Below are 13,180 nucleotides of genomic sequence, written 5' to 3'. Positions count from 1 at the left end.
AGCTGTAAAAGACATTTTATTTCCAGCACTCATGCTGAGTCCATACCAGTATTAAAAACAAGACGCAAGATAAGCCACACACGCCACCCCGCAGCCCCGGTGGGGTGCAGAAAGCGTTGCTCCCACAGGGCTCCAGCCGCACCGTGCAGCCAAGCCAGGATGGTGACACCTCTCACTTCCTGTTGGCCTGGGCTGTTCCAATGACACACTCGTTCACCTGGAAGGGGGAGAGATGGAGTTGAGTGGGAAGCTGCGGCATGGTAACCCCCTTCCATCTGCCTCAGCCGCACACCAGTCAGTCACTTACTTTGCTGGCAAAGCGCAGGGAGTTCAGGGACTCTGACAAGTTCTCCTCCAGCGGAGAGATGTTCACAAACATCAGCCTGGGGGCATTGGAAAGGGGAGGAGCAGAGGTTAGAGGAGCCGCAGAAGCCCTCTTCTGGCACTACCCCCAGCACCTGGTGTCCCTGCACATTCCCTTCCTCTTAGACTCCCTCCACACCCTGTCCATACAACGTCCCCCATAGCCCTGCCCTCCACCTTGATGATAAATCCTTCTCCATACATCTCCGCCTCATCCCTCCCCCCCACTCCTACTATTCCCACTGCCCCCCCAATTGTTACTCACATCTTAGAGTTGCCCCCCAGCGAGTTCTGCAGCAGGTAGGTGAGCTTGCTGTTCCTATAGGGTATGTGGGGCTCCTGCAGAGTGGGAAGACAGGAGTCAGCTCCCCACTGTCTATGAGGAGGGGGCATGTTGGTACCCCTGGGCAGGGAGATTCCATACCATGTACCTCAGACAGCCCCCAGCCTCACTGTGGCTCCCCTGTACCAGGCAGGGAAGGGCTGGGGAGAGGGAGGGGGCAGTGAGGTGCATGCAGGTGGTATGTTACATTGCTTACAGCACTATGACCACTGGCTCTGGGGAAAGAGGGGAAGAGACTGCTGATAATGGGGCATGGGGTGTCCTAGCTGTTACCTTGTTGGAAAGCGCCATGATGACCAGTCCCAGCGTAGAGAGGCTAGTGTTGATGGCTTGGGTCTCCCTCAACCGCTCCCCCTTCGAGAAGGACTTGTCCAGCCGCTCACTGCCTGCCAGGTCCACCAGGCTTAGCACCGCTTCAGGGAGGGGAGAGGGAACGGATATGAGACAGGCCTGGGAGAGGGCACCTCACCCAGCTCTCCCACATATAGCAGGGCAACCACACCACAGGTGGTCCTAGCAACCAATGCTCCCCCAGCCCTGCCTTCCAGTTATTCTCTGGCAGCCCCAGCCACCACCTGCCACACTCACAGACACTGTGAAGGTCCCGGCTCCGGTTCCAGCCCTCAATGCGCAGCTGGAAAAGGCTGTGGCTGCGGGAGGAGCGGTCGTTCAGAGCCGTCTTTGCCACGGAGCGGTTGGCCTTGGCCGTTTGCAGTAGCTTCAGCACCTGGGGGATGCAGGGTGTGTCGGTGGGGTCAATACAACTCCTAAACCCGCTGGCTCCAGCACACCCACGTCTCAGCTCACCTCATCCTCGGAGTCCACAGGCACATAGCGGAGGTTCGGAACATGCAGTTCCTCACTGCTCTGGCTGACCCGCTTGATCTCCAGTTCGGCGCCCCGCTCTGGCCGCCCCACCAGCAGGTCCCGCAGCGACTCATTGTAGATCTCCAGGAAGTTTGCCGTGAAACGGTACTGGAGTGTGTGTCGGAGACAGAAACAACATCAGAACCATGAGATTGTGGGGGGACCAGGTATGCTGCCAGAGCCACAGGGTTGGGGGCAGTCACGAAGGGCAGAGTGGGATGCTCACTCACCTGCCAGCCCTTGGGCTCCAGTTCCCGTGCCCCCTGGAAGACCTGCCGCACGGCCCGAGGAATCATGCCCATAGTCTCGGGGCTCATGTCGTCCGGCCCCTCCATGGTATAGGTCTTACCGCTGCCTGTCTGCCCATAGGCAAAGATGCATACATTGTACCCATCCAGAGCGGACTGCAGGGAGGGAGAAGGAAGTGGTCATTATGGGAGTAACCCCCAGACTCCCAATCCCCCAAGTCCTGTGCCCCACTCTGTACCTGCACCAACAGCGCAATCTCTTCAAACACCTCCTCCTGGGAGCAAGCAGGGGAGAACACCCGGTCAAAGATGAAATCATATTTCACATCACCCTTGCGGTCACGCCCAAAGTGGGACTGTGGGGGGGGGAAGAGACAGACATGTGGGTCAGACTATAGGACTCATTCCCAGGACCCCAGGCCTGGACTTGGGGAATAGACAGCTGCCTCTGATGGGAAGTCCCCAGAGTGGTAATGAGGGGCAGTGATTGCAGAGGGTTCTTTAAGGGAAGAGGTGGCCGTGAGGACCTGCAGAGGGTCCAAGCCAGGCAGGGTGAAGGGGCGGTTCAATAGCAGGTGAGATTCAGCACTGGTGGGTGCAGGGTGATAATGGAACTACTTGGTTGCTCGGCTGATTTTGAGATTAACGAACCCTTCAGAGGTGGCCCCAGGTTTCTAACGTGCTGCCAGAAAATTGGGGCAAGGGGGGAGGGGGGGAATGAGGTTTATTGCCTCTCCATGCATCATCTGTGGCTGTTACTGGACACGCTGTACAGATCTGGCAGCCACACTTCTAAAAGGATAATGACAAACTGGGAAAGGTTCAGAGAAAAGCTACATGATTTGAAGGCTGGAAAACCTGCCTCAGTAAGAGACTGAAGGAGCTCCCTCTATTCAGTTTATTGAAGGGAAGGCTCAGAGGAGACTTGATCATGGTCTCCACATACATATATGGATATATTTGAGAGCAGAAGGCTCTAAGCTAGCAGACAGAGGCAGTAGGAGAAACCAGTGGCCGGGAGCTGAAGCCAGACAAATTCAGGCTACAGATAAGATGCAAGTTGTTAACAGGGAAAGAACTAGCCATGGGAAGCACTGCCCCAAGGGCATTGCAGCAGGAACTCTCTGTCACTGGGAGTCTCATGCATAAATGTCTGTGCACCATCTACACTATGATTCACCCTCCTTCAGATGTTCATGCGCACAGACCTATGGCCTGTTGCTCAGAAAAATGCTAGCTCCTAGAGGTGTGAAAAGGCTGCTCTCGAGGCAGCAGGCCCAGCTGGGCTGTGAGGTGCCAGCAAGGTTTTCAAGGCCCCAAGCACAGGGGCCCTACATTTAAGCAGCAGTGCATCAGAAGCAAAGTCAGCCCCTCCTTGGCTTGGGGCTGAGGTGGATGACTTAGGATCCCTGCAGGGGGAATTGCCCAAAGCTAGCGCCCGTGTAGCGTGCAAGTTGTAGATTGCACCAGCATTCCCCAACTTAACCACACTAATGCCATGTCCAAACAGTGACTGCCCTGAATATCAGCCAATGCACAGCCAGAGGGCTGGCCATGGCCCATCACAAAGACAGGGCTAGCAGTGCCCCAGCCCCTGGATTCACCTCCTCCACTTTGGAGAGCACCAGGGCCTTGTTGTCCTGCAGGGGGAAGTGCAGGTGCTCCAGTCCCGTCTGCCTCTCCTCCCAGGCCAGCAGGGGGCGCACACGGCAGAACACACGGATATTACCCTGGGGATAGGAGACATGTCAGTCCAGTGTGGGGAAGGTTGTCCCCAGCTCCCACCAGCTGTCCCTCGCAATCCTATCTTCTTCCAGCCCCCACCCCCACCCTCCTGCATGGTGTCCTGCCCTAATTCCCTCCACCTCCCTGAGGTGGGGCAGAATGAGAGCTTCCTGTCACCTTGAGCTCCTGCACCAGGTTATGCAGCCTCCTCCTCTCCATCTCCAGATGGTGCAGCCGCTCCTCCTGCTGGGTCATGACCTGCAGCTGGGCTGCCACTTGGCCTCTCAGCTCCTTGTTCTCACACTCCCTCTGGGCCAGGCCATCCTCCACCAGCTTTAGCTTCACCTGGAGCAGGACCAGGAGTTCGGGGTTACTGCTAGAGACTTGCTTCGAGTTCTCGGGATACCACAACACACACGCCCCAGGCCCCCATCAGGAGAGACAACAGACCATGTCACACGCCATGGGTCAAGCCAGCGCATGTGACTCCCAGCTGCTAACTGACAGACTTGCTAGACATGGAGTGTAGCTGATAACCTGGTCAAAGAAAAGCTGTTGTGGGAAATGCATGCAACAGTGAAGAAAGCAGTGCTTGTTTGCAGTGCAAGTGAATCAAAGAGGCCCAACATTAGGGCCAGGATTTTAAAAGGGAGTTGGGTGCCTGAACACTGGGGAAAGGTTCCTTTGAAACACCCTGCAAGGACAGCAGTCACTTTATGGAGATGCAGCACTCTCAGCAAGGCAATAACTAAAGCAGAACAGCCAGACACAAGAGTAAGTCCTGAAAGCAAGGTGGGGTTGTGACACTGGCAATAAGGGAATTTCCAGGAGACTGGAGCAGAGCACAGTGTTGTCCCAGCAGGTCTATGTAAAGCCTTCGTAAGGTTGAGTTGTTGCTATAGGAAACAAAGCTTGTGTCTAGGAGGTGCAGATTGAGCCCATGCATGGAAGCTGCACCAGCTGCTGCGTAAGGCCTCGTCCCTCTGAGCAGAGCATGCAGATGACCCAGTGGGTGCATAACCTCTACTGGACAGGAATCTGACAGGGCACAGCTAGGTTGAGCGTACAGCATGTTATGGGAGATCCTAGCACAGGCACCAAGAGCTGAGCTTTTCTCCTGGCCCCAGCCACACAACCTGGATCGGCCTGGCTCTGGCTCCAGTGGGAGAGGTTAACATCACATCTCCCCTCTTCCCAGGATCAGACCCACCTCTCTGGTCTCCAGCAGGGATGACAGGTCCCGCTTGGTCCCCTCCAGCTGCCTGATGGTCCTGCTGTGGCTGGTGACCTGCTCCTCCAGTTGCTGCTTCAGGTCTGACAGCTCCATCACCTTGTGGAGCCTCTGCTGTGCCTGCTCTTGGCAAGTGTGCAGCGCAGAGCTCAGTGTGCTGCAGAAGTAGGGGCATGGTGAGATAGGGCAGGAGTCATTCCCCCCAACCAGAACGATTAGGATCCCTCCCCCTCAGTCCTCTGGCTTCTCACCTGACCTGGCTGCTCAGTTCCTGGTTCTGAACCACCTGCTCCTGCAGCTGCCTCTTGAGTTGCTGGTTCTCCCCATCCAGTCTCTGCACCTTGTCCTTGTAGCTGCTCACCTTGGTCCTCATATCACTCAACTGGCCCTTCAGGTCCCAGGCTGCCCGCTTCTTCCCTTCGTTCCCTGCAGCTAGGGCAGGGGCTGCTGTGGGGAGAAAGGGGGAGGCAGGTGAGGTTGGAGCCAGCAGGGCTATCCCTCTCCCGATCCCTGGCTTCACCCCTTCTTGACACCAAGTCGCTCCTGCTGCCACCTTACCCATCTTTGGAACTGCTGCCACAGGCACCGGCCTCCTGACGATGTCTGCAGAGGGAAAGGGGAGAGCACGCGTCATGGAGCTACAGGTCCGTGCTCTTGAACAGTTCCTGGAAGAATTCCTTCAGTGTCAGCCCCCTTAGGGCTCTCACTCACTAGTGTAGGCCTCTTGGCTTCATTGCCTCCTGGACCCAAACCTCAGAGCCTTCAGCACCCCTCCTTCACACTGTGAGCGCCCTATAGTGACTCCACCTGAGTTGGAACCCGGGGAAGACTTGCACCCCCAGCTCCCTTGATCTTAGGTGACTCTCAGCCAGCAGTGTAAAAGCAGAAAGGTTTATTAGACGTCTGGAACACAGCATAGCACATCCTTAGTTAACACAGACAACGGAAAGTTTGTCAGGTGGATCTGGGTCGGTCCAGAGCCCTCTAACTCCTCTTTAATCCCAGACCAGAAGCTTCTTTCCTGCCTCCAGGGGCCCACACATAACAACCCCATCTGCCCGCTCCCTAGTCCTTTGTCCCCGAGCTGGTCATACCCAGCTGGCTTCCTAAGGAGGGTGGGCCATCCATGGTTGTTTATTGCTAGGTGCCAATAACTGGAGTAGCCATTGTCTTCTGAGAATCTCCATGGGCATGGGGCCCCAACCAGCTGGGCATTGGTCCCGCCTGTATCTCTGGGTTGCTGCAAAGGGTAAACTATCTTTCCTCCTCCCCCATCCCCCCTAATTAACTACACACCACATAGGGGAAACTGAAGCAAACACAATATTCATCCAAAATATTATGAATAATTCCCACTCCTTCACAGCAAATCATGGGGTCACGCAGTTGTGAGTGGCTATGAGAGGAAACAGAGAGCTGACAGAAGGGGCAGACTTGGAAACTCTGAGCAAGGAAAATGTCTGCTGTTTGTAAGCGCATTGTGCAAGGAAACAGGACACACTGAACATTTTTGTAAACTAGTGGGTCCACACTTCATAGCTCTTGTAGGCTGAGGTCCGGTACGCCCCAGGGGTCCTTGCATCTTTCTGTTCACCCTCCTAAGCTCCCTGTGTACTACCTCCCATCCTCCTTTTCGGAACTCCATGCAACTTACAGGGTTGTGTGTGCTCCCTTTCCACTATATCACAAGGGGTTTTATCTCCCCCATTTTGGGGTCCCACCCATTCTCACCCCCATGGCAGGGGCTGTTTGCCCATTCTCCCTCCATTGCAATAACTCTGTGGGTGTTCACAATCCCCTCTCCCCCCATGCCAGGAGCTGTGTGCACCCCATGACAAAATGTAATATTTTTATGTGCCTCAGTTTACCTCTGTACTTTACATTGCTAGCCAGCAGGTGCAAAATAATTCAAGAGCTGCTCTTGGGGCAGAGCAGGAGATGGGAGGCGTTGTGTCGTGTAACTGGCTAGTGTGGAACAGATGGGTGTTAAAGGACCAGCTGGAACTGACCCACATCAATGGAGGATGCACCAAAACAATGGGAGCCCCAAGGACAGAACATGGCACTTGGCAAATTGACAATTTAGTCACTGAAACCATTCAGTATCTGACACTCTGCCACCACCTGTCAGACAGCCACAGGGCCTGGTCTATACTCCAGCCTGTAACCGGTCCCTTTGGAATAACCCCTTTAGTGTGCTAGACCCCAAGGACCCACACATTCTTCTACAGGGACAGGCCATGGCCTCCAAGAATCCAAAACAGTGGACTTGTCTACACTTAAAATGCTACAGCTGCACCCCGTAGTGCTTCAGTGACAGAAGAGGTTCTCCCACTGCTGTAGGTACACCACCACGCTGAGAGGTAGTAGCTATGTCAACAGGAGAATTCTCCCATCGACTGAGCACTGTCTACACCGGGGGGTTAGGTCAGTTTTACTGCATCGCTCTGGGGTGTGGATTTTTCACACCTTTGAGCAATGTAGTTATACCAACCTAATTTGCTAGCATAGACGAGATCTGGGCTTTTGTGGCTCACTATAGCAAAACCAGCCAAGCCAGACTCCCATGGGAGACTTGTACTATACCCCTTCAGGGTGCAATGCTTTCAGTGAGTATTTGCAGTGACACCAGGCAGCCTTACCAAAATGAGGTAATGTATTAGTCAACCGCCCCACATAATCTGTAAATCCTTCCATTAGCCTTTATACTAAGACAGAGTTCAACCTGGCTACCACCAGGCCAGGGCACACTAGAGCCATGCTATCATTAAAGCCAACGTGGCTGTCCCTGTTCCTTGTCCCAGGTGAGAGCTGCACCATTTCTTCCAACAGCCAATTCTTATCCCCAAGACATCGACCCATGCTGAGATCACATGTTCCACCTGCTGGAGATTCCTGTGGATAAGTATCAATTGTTCAGTTCTTGCGGCTCCCGTTGTCTTGGCGCATCCACCATTGATATGGATTGGGTTTAAACCAGTCCTTTAAGGACCCATTCATTCCACCCCAGACAATCACGTGGCAATACCTCACATCTCCTTTTCCCCCACAAGAGCATCTTTCTAATCCTTTTACACCCACCGAATAGCAGTGCAAAGTACAATGGGAAACCAAGGCATACAGAGGAATCAAAAATATCACAGAAAATGCCCACTTCATTGTCAAACACCTCCATTATTTGTCTTCTGTCCATCTGGGAGATACTCAGGGTGTAAGTTATTGGAAGGAGGAACAGAGATGAGCTGGGGTATCAATATGCTGGAAGGGTTTCATGGGTGCTCACTGTGACACTGTATGGAATCTGGGGGACACTTTAGGATATTATGAATACCAATAGTGTAAAATTGCAATGAGTTATGCCAGATATGCCATGTAAGATATCTGCAAAAAATATCATCATCATCATCATCTCGGGCAAATCATATAGTCATATCACCTTTTGTATTATGAGTTATAGATATGTCTGTCTGTATTTTAAACTTGGGCTATGCTTCTGGGTGACACCCCCAGACAGTTTGGAATAGGCCTAATAGCCTATTAAGGACCATCTGCTATACAACTGACCCATTGAGAGAAGGCAGAGGATATTCCTTCTGACTCAGCAAGGCATATATAGGCATGCCCATGGACAGAAAAGGCTTCCAAGCCATGTGTTGGGCAGCTTGTGTTTGAAACAATGGAAGCACAGGCCGCATGGAAAAATACTATAAAAGGCAGCTACATCTTCTCCATTTTGTCTTCAATCCTGCTTTTTACTTCTGGAGGAACTTTGCCACAAACTGAAGCTCTGAACAAAGGATTGAATGACCCGTCCAAGCTGAGGATGTATTCCAGAAGGACTTTCAAGCCAGCAAACTCACCATTACTGCTAGGTTTCAGAGTAACAGCCGTGTTAGTCTGTATTCGCAAAAAGAAAAGGAGACTAACCAATTTATTTGAGCATAAGCTTTCGTGAGCTACAGCTCACTTCATCGGATGCATTCAGTGGAAAATACATTGGGGAAATTTATATACATAGAGAACATGAAACAATGGGTGTTACCATACACATTGTAACGAGAGTGATCACTTAAGGTGAGCTATTACCAGCAGGAGAGCGGCCGGGGAGGGGGGTGGGGGGACCTTTTCAAGTGATAATCAAGGTGGCCCATTTCCAGAAGTTGAAGAGAACGTCGGGGGTGGGGGGGGAAAATAAATATGGGGAAATAGTTTTACTTTGTGTATTGTAGTTATAAGAATGCTCTCTACGATATAACCGCATTTGCTCCAACCCCTCAGACAGAGGCAAAACACCTACAAAATCTCGATCAAGCATTCTTACAACTACAATACCCACCTGGTGAAGTGAAGAAACAGATTGAGAGCCAGAAGAGTACCCAGAAGTCACCTACTACAGGACAGGCCCAACAAAGAAAATAACAGAACGCCACTAGCCATCACCTTCAGCCCCCAACTAAAACCTCTCCAGCGCATCATCAAGGATATACAACCTATCCTGAAGGACAACCCATCACTCTCACAGATCTTGGGAGACAGGCCAGTCCTTGCTTACAGACAGCCCCCCAACCTGAAGCAAATACTCACCAGCAACCACACAACAGAACCACTAACCCAGGAACCTATCCTTGCAACAAAGCCTGTTGCCAACTGTGTCCACATATCTATTCAGGGGACACCATCATAGGGCCTAATCACGTCAGCCACACTATCAGAGGCTCGTTCACCTGCGCATCTACCAATGTGATCTATGCCATCATGTGCCAGCAATGCCCCTCTGCCATGTACATTGGTCAAACTAGACAGTCTCTACATAAAAGAATAAATGGACACAAATCAGACGTCAAGAATTATAACATTCAAAAACCAGTCGGAGAACACTTCAATCTCTGGTCACTCGATTACAGACCTAAAAGTGGCAATTCTTCAACAAAAAAACTTCAAAAACAGACTCCAACAAGAGACTGCTGAGTTGGAATTACTTTGCAAACTGGATACAATTAACTTAGGCTTGAATAGAGACTGGGAGTGGATGGGTCATTACACAAAATAAAACTATTTCCCCATGTTTATTCCCCCCCTCCACCCCCCATTGTTCCTCAGATGTTCTTGTCAACTGCTGGAAATGGCCCACCTTGATCATCACTACAAAAGTCCGTCCCCCTGTCCCCCCCCCCGCTCTCCTGCTGGTAGTAGTTTACCTTAAGTGATCACTCTGGTTACAGTGTGTATGGTAACACCCATTGTTTCATGTTCTTTATGTATATATATCTCCCCACTGTATTTTCCACTGAATGCATCCGATGAAGTGAGCTGTAGCTCACGAAAGCTTATGCTCAAATAAATTTGTTAGTCTCTAAGGTGCCACAAGTACTCCTTTTTTCATTACTGCTAGGAACCTGATATATGGATTTTAAAGTCTTTGTACATATGTGACTGCTTTACCATCACTCTTCGTGTTCTTTTTTTGTTTTAATAAACCTTTAATTTTAGGCACTAAAGGATTGGCTGACAGTGTGGTATTTTGGGTAAGATCCAAACCCATACTGACCTGGTGACATGGCTGACCCTTTGGGGTCAGAAAAACATTTTGTGTATGTGAGCATATATAACTTCTCACTGTACTGGACCTAGGTGCTAACTGGGAGCCAGAGAACTGGAATGCAATAAAGGGGACTGAGTGATTTCTTTTTTTGCTTCTTGATTATCAGTGTGGAGGGGGAGGGGATCAAAAGCACAGTTTGTGACTGGTTGGGGAGTTTAACTTCAGTGTTACACACCAGTCTTGGGAGTATCTGCTCTCCCTTTTGCAGCCTGCTCTGACCTTGGCATTTCCAGCGAGGGCTGCCCTGGGCACCACAGGTCACACCAACAACCAGCAGTTTGATCTGTAGGCAATTCCAGAGGTGCTAGAGGATGTGGCTGTGTCAAAACAATGGCAGGGACTCCATGGGCCCTACATCCCCCATCCCCCCAGCTTTCAGTTTTCTGGTTTCATCCAAAGTCACTAGGGTTCTGGCCACTGTTGCCTCAAACATTCCCCCAAATCTTGGAACCAATCAACTATGGCATTCAGGAGTATTGTATTTGACAGAGAAACGCAGTTGAGCTGAGCGCAAGGCTCACAGCTCCCCATGGAGAGGGCCCAAAGGGAGAGGAGGCCTGGGACTTCCAGCCAGCAGAGGCTGCTCAGCTCTCTAGTAAGTACCACCTACCAACAGTCTTCCCAGCACTGGGTCCCACAGAACTCTGGATGACAGTGCTGGGTTTGGCAAGTGGCACAAGGTCACAAGGAGCCTCCCCCTCAAAGTGAAAGCCTCAGCCCCACAAATACCTGCGACTGAGGCTGCTGGGATGGTCAGTCCTGGTCGGAGGGAAGCCCGGTGGCCTGTGGTGGACATGAAGCATCATCATTAGCAGTGGAACATCTGACCGCTTGTGCCAGCTCCCTGGTCTCATGAACACAAAGGTCCCTGCATCCTGCAGGCAAACATACCCCACATTCCCTAGCACACACCCTTCCCCAGAGCTCACCTGCTCTTTGAGTCCTGGGTACTGCAGCTGCTGCCGAAGCTTTGGAACAAGTGGTGGCGATGGAGGCTGCCACCCTCCTGGTTGGTACAGGGAGCCTTCGGGCACGTTTCTAGTGGGAGGGGAAGAGAGGAGACAGTTATTGGGAGCAGAGCCCTGGAGAACAGGAAAATGAAGTGGGTCAAGAAATCACCTTTCACATCTGCCTGCTGCATCTCACCTGTTCGGTTGGAGGCTGATTCTCATCACTGTGCCCTCGCTTGGCCCTCAAGCCAGGCACCGGCAGCTGGGAAAGGGCCTTCCCTGCAAGCGGCACCTGCCGTCCATCAGCGTTCCCCTTCTGCTCCATGTTGGGACCTCTGGGAAGGAGCAAGGGGGCTTGATCAGTCATGTGTTATACAGACACCCCAATGCCTGTGTGTGCACCCAGAGCACCCCATCGCACCAGCCCCTGCCATGGTGAGACCCTCTGGAGGGGCAGGACCTGGTTGGTGCCCATAAGTGGAGACCAAGCAAACTCCTTCCACGCAGGGAGTCCCAAGCCAATGGGAGCAGATTCAGCACCTGTGCCCTGGTCATTCCCCCCAAGTCACACTCACCACTGCAGCACTCTCCCTGGCCTGGGCGGAGCAGCTGGCGTTCTGGGCTCTGAAGTGAACCTGTGGGGAGAAGGGGAGATAGGCAAGTGAATGCCAGAGGTGGGGGGAGGGGAAACAGGAACTTCCCCGGCCCAGTCCCACCCATCTGCATCGCAAGGCTCTGCCTCTGCCCCTCCACTGCTCAACCCGCGGTGCTTCAGAAACAACCCGACCTGACCTCTCTCCCTCCACCCGGGGAGTCCAACTCGCGCGCGCCGCCGCCGCCCCACCGGGGAGGGGGACAGTCCGGTCCCGCGCGCCCCTCACCAGCGATCGCCTTGGCTGCGCTAGTTTAACTCTTCTCAACCTCTTCCGACGCCCTGCGTCGTTCGAATTCAAACCGCCCCCACCGAGCCACCGCCCGTTGGCTGTCTCGCTCTCAGCTAATTGGCTGGCCGCTTCCCTACGGCCCCGTCCCCTTCGAAATCCAACCAATCCACCGCTTTCACCTCCTCGATTGGCCGGCTCCTCCCGAGCCCCGACCAATCGGCGGCCTCCTCTTACCAACAACCCGCACGTGACCCAGCGGAGCTGTCGCTGTGGCCGCGCTTCTGCAAGGACGGAGGCTAGTACAAGGCACGCGCCAAACGGCCAACGGCAGCCTGGAGGCGGGGCTAGGAGAGGGGGAGGAGCAGGTTTTCGGGCCTTGGGCCGAGGCGGGAGAAGGGGCGTGGCAGGAGTCTGGGTGACAGCGGCAGTGGGGGCGGGGCAGGAGTCTGGGTGACAGGGGTAGTTGAGGGGAGGGACAGGAGTAGGGGTGACAGGGGCAGTGGGGGAGGGATGGCAGTCGGGGCAGGAGTAGGGGTGATGTGCAATGGGGGAGGGGCAGGACTAGTGATGACAGGGTGGGGGGAGAAGGGGAGGGGCAGGAGTAGGTGTGATGGGCAGTGCGGGAGGGGCAGGAGTAGAGGTGAAAGGAGTAGTTGAGGGGAGGGGCAGGAGTAGGGATGACAAGGGTGAGAGGAGAAGGGGAGGGGCAGGAGCAGGGCTGAAAGAGGCAGTTGAAGGGAGGGGAGGGGCAGGAGTAGGGCTGACAGGCAGTGGGGGAGGGGCAGGAGTAGGGCTGACAGGGTGGGGGGAGAAGTGGGGGAGAGGGAGGAGCAAGGGGCATTGGAGAGTAATGTGGAGGGGGCAGAAGGGAAGAAGTAGAGGGTGGGGAGGAGCTGGGGGGAAGGAGTGACAGAGGAGAAGGTGGATCCAGGAGGGAAGGGGCCTGGAGAAGGGAAAGAACTGCCCC

The 13,180-nt window shown here is 53.5% G+C and overlaps 1 protein-coding gene across 9 annotated transcripts; it reads right to left on the bottom strand.

Moving 5' to 3' along the window:
• Positions 1-12,553, bottom strand: KIFC1 (kinesin family member C1). 9 transcript variants are annotated; one of them, XM_043527844.1, is made up of 18 exons: positions 12,448-12,553; positions 11,905-11,964; positions 11,526-11,664; positions 11,309-11,417; positions 11,109-11,162; positions 5,336-5,380; positions 5,029-5,224; positions 4,757-4,934; positions 3,724-3,891; positions 3,426-3,551; positions 2,061-2,177; positions 1,804-1,977; positions 1,514-1,681; positions 1,295-1,433; positions 980-1,119; positions 629-702; positions 308-383; positions 1-217 (listed from the first exon to the last, which is right to left on the bottom strand). In XM_043527844.1, exons 3-18 carry the CDS (start codon positions 11,652-11,654, stop codon positions 173-175), a joined length of 1,938 nt encoding a protein of 645 aa, XP_043383779.1. In that variant the 5' UTR covers positions 11,655-11,664; positions 11,905-11,964; positions 12,448-12,553; the 3' UTR covers positions 1-172. The 9 variants fall into 9 exon arrangements, with proteins under 9 accessions (XP_043383779.1, XP_007069602.2, XP_043383777.1 ...); XM_007069540.4 differs by lacking the exon at positions 12,448-12,553 and adding an exon at positions 12,211-12,363; XM_043527842.1 differs by lacking the exon at positions 12,448-12,553 and adding an exon at positions 12,251-12,351.
• Positions 12,554-13,180: the final 627 nt, after the last annotated feature.

The sequence above is a fragment of the Chelonia mydas genome, chromosome 14, assembly GCF_015237465.2.
Source record: "Chelonia mydas isolate rCheMyd1 chromosome 14, rCheMyd1.pri.v2, whole genome shotgun sequence".
Lineage (NCBI taxonomy): Eukaryota > Metazoa > Chordata > Testudines > Cheloniidae > Chelonia > Chelonia mydas.
The sequence above is the reverse complement of the archived record's forward strand: the minus strand, read 5'-3'. Positions and strand labels throughout refer to the sequence as shown.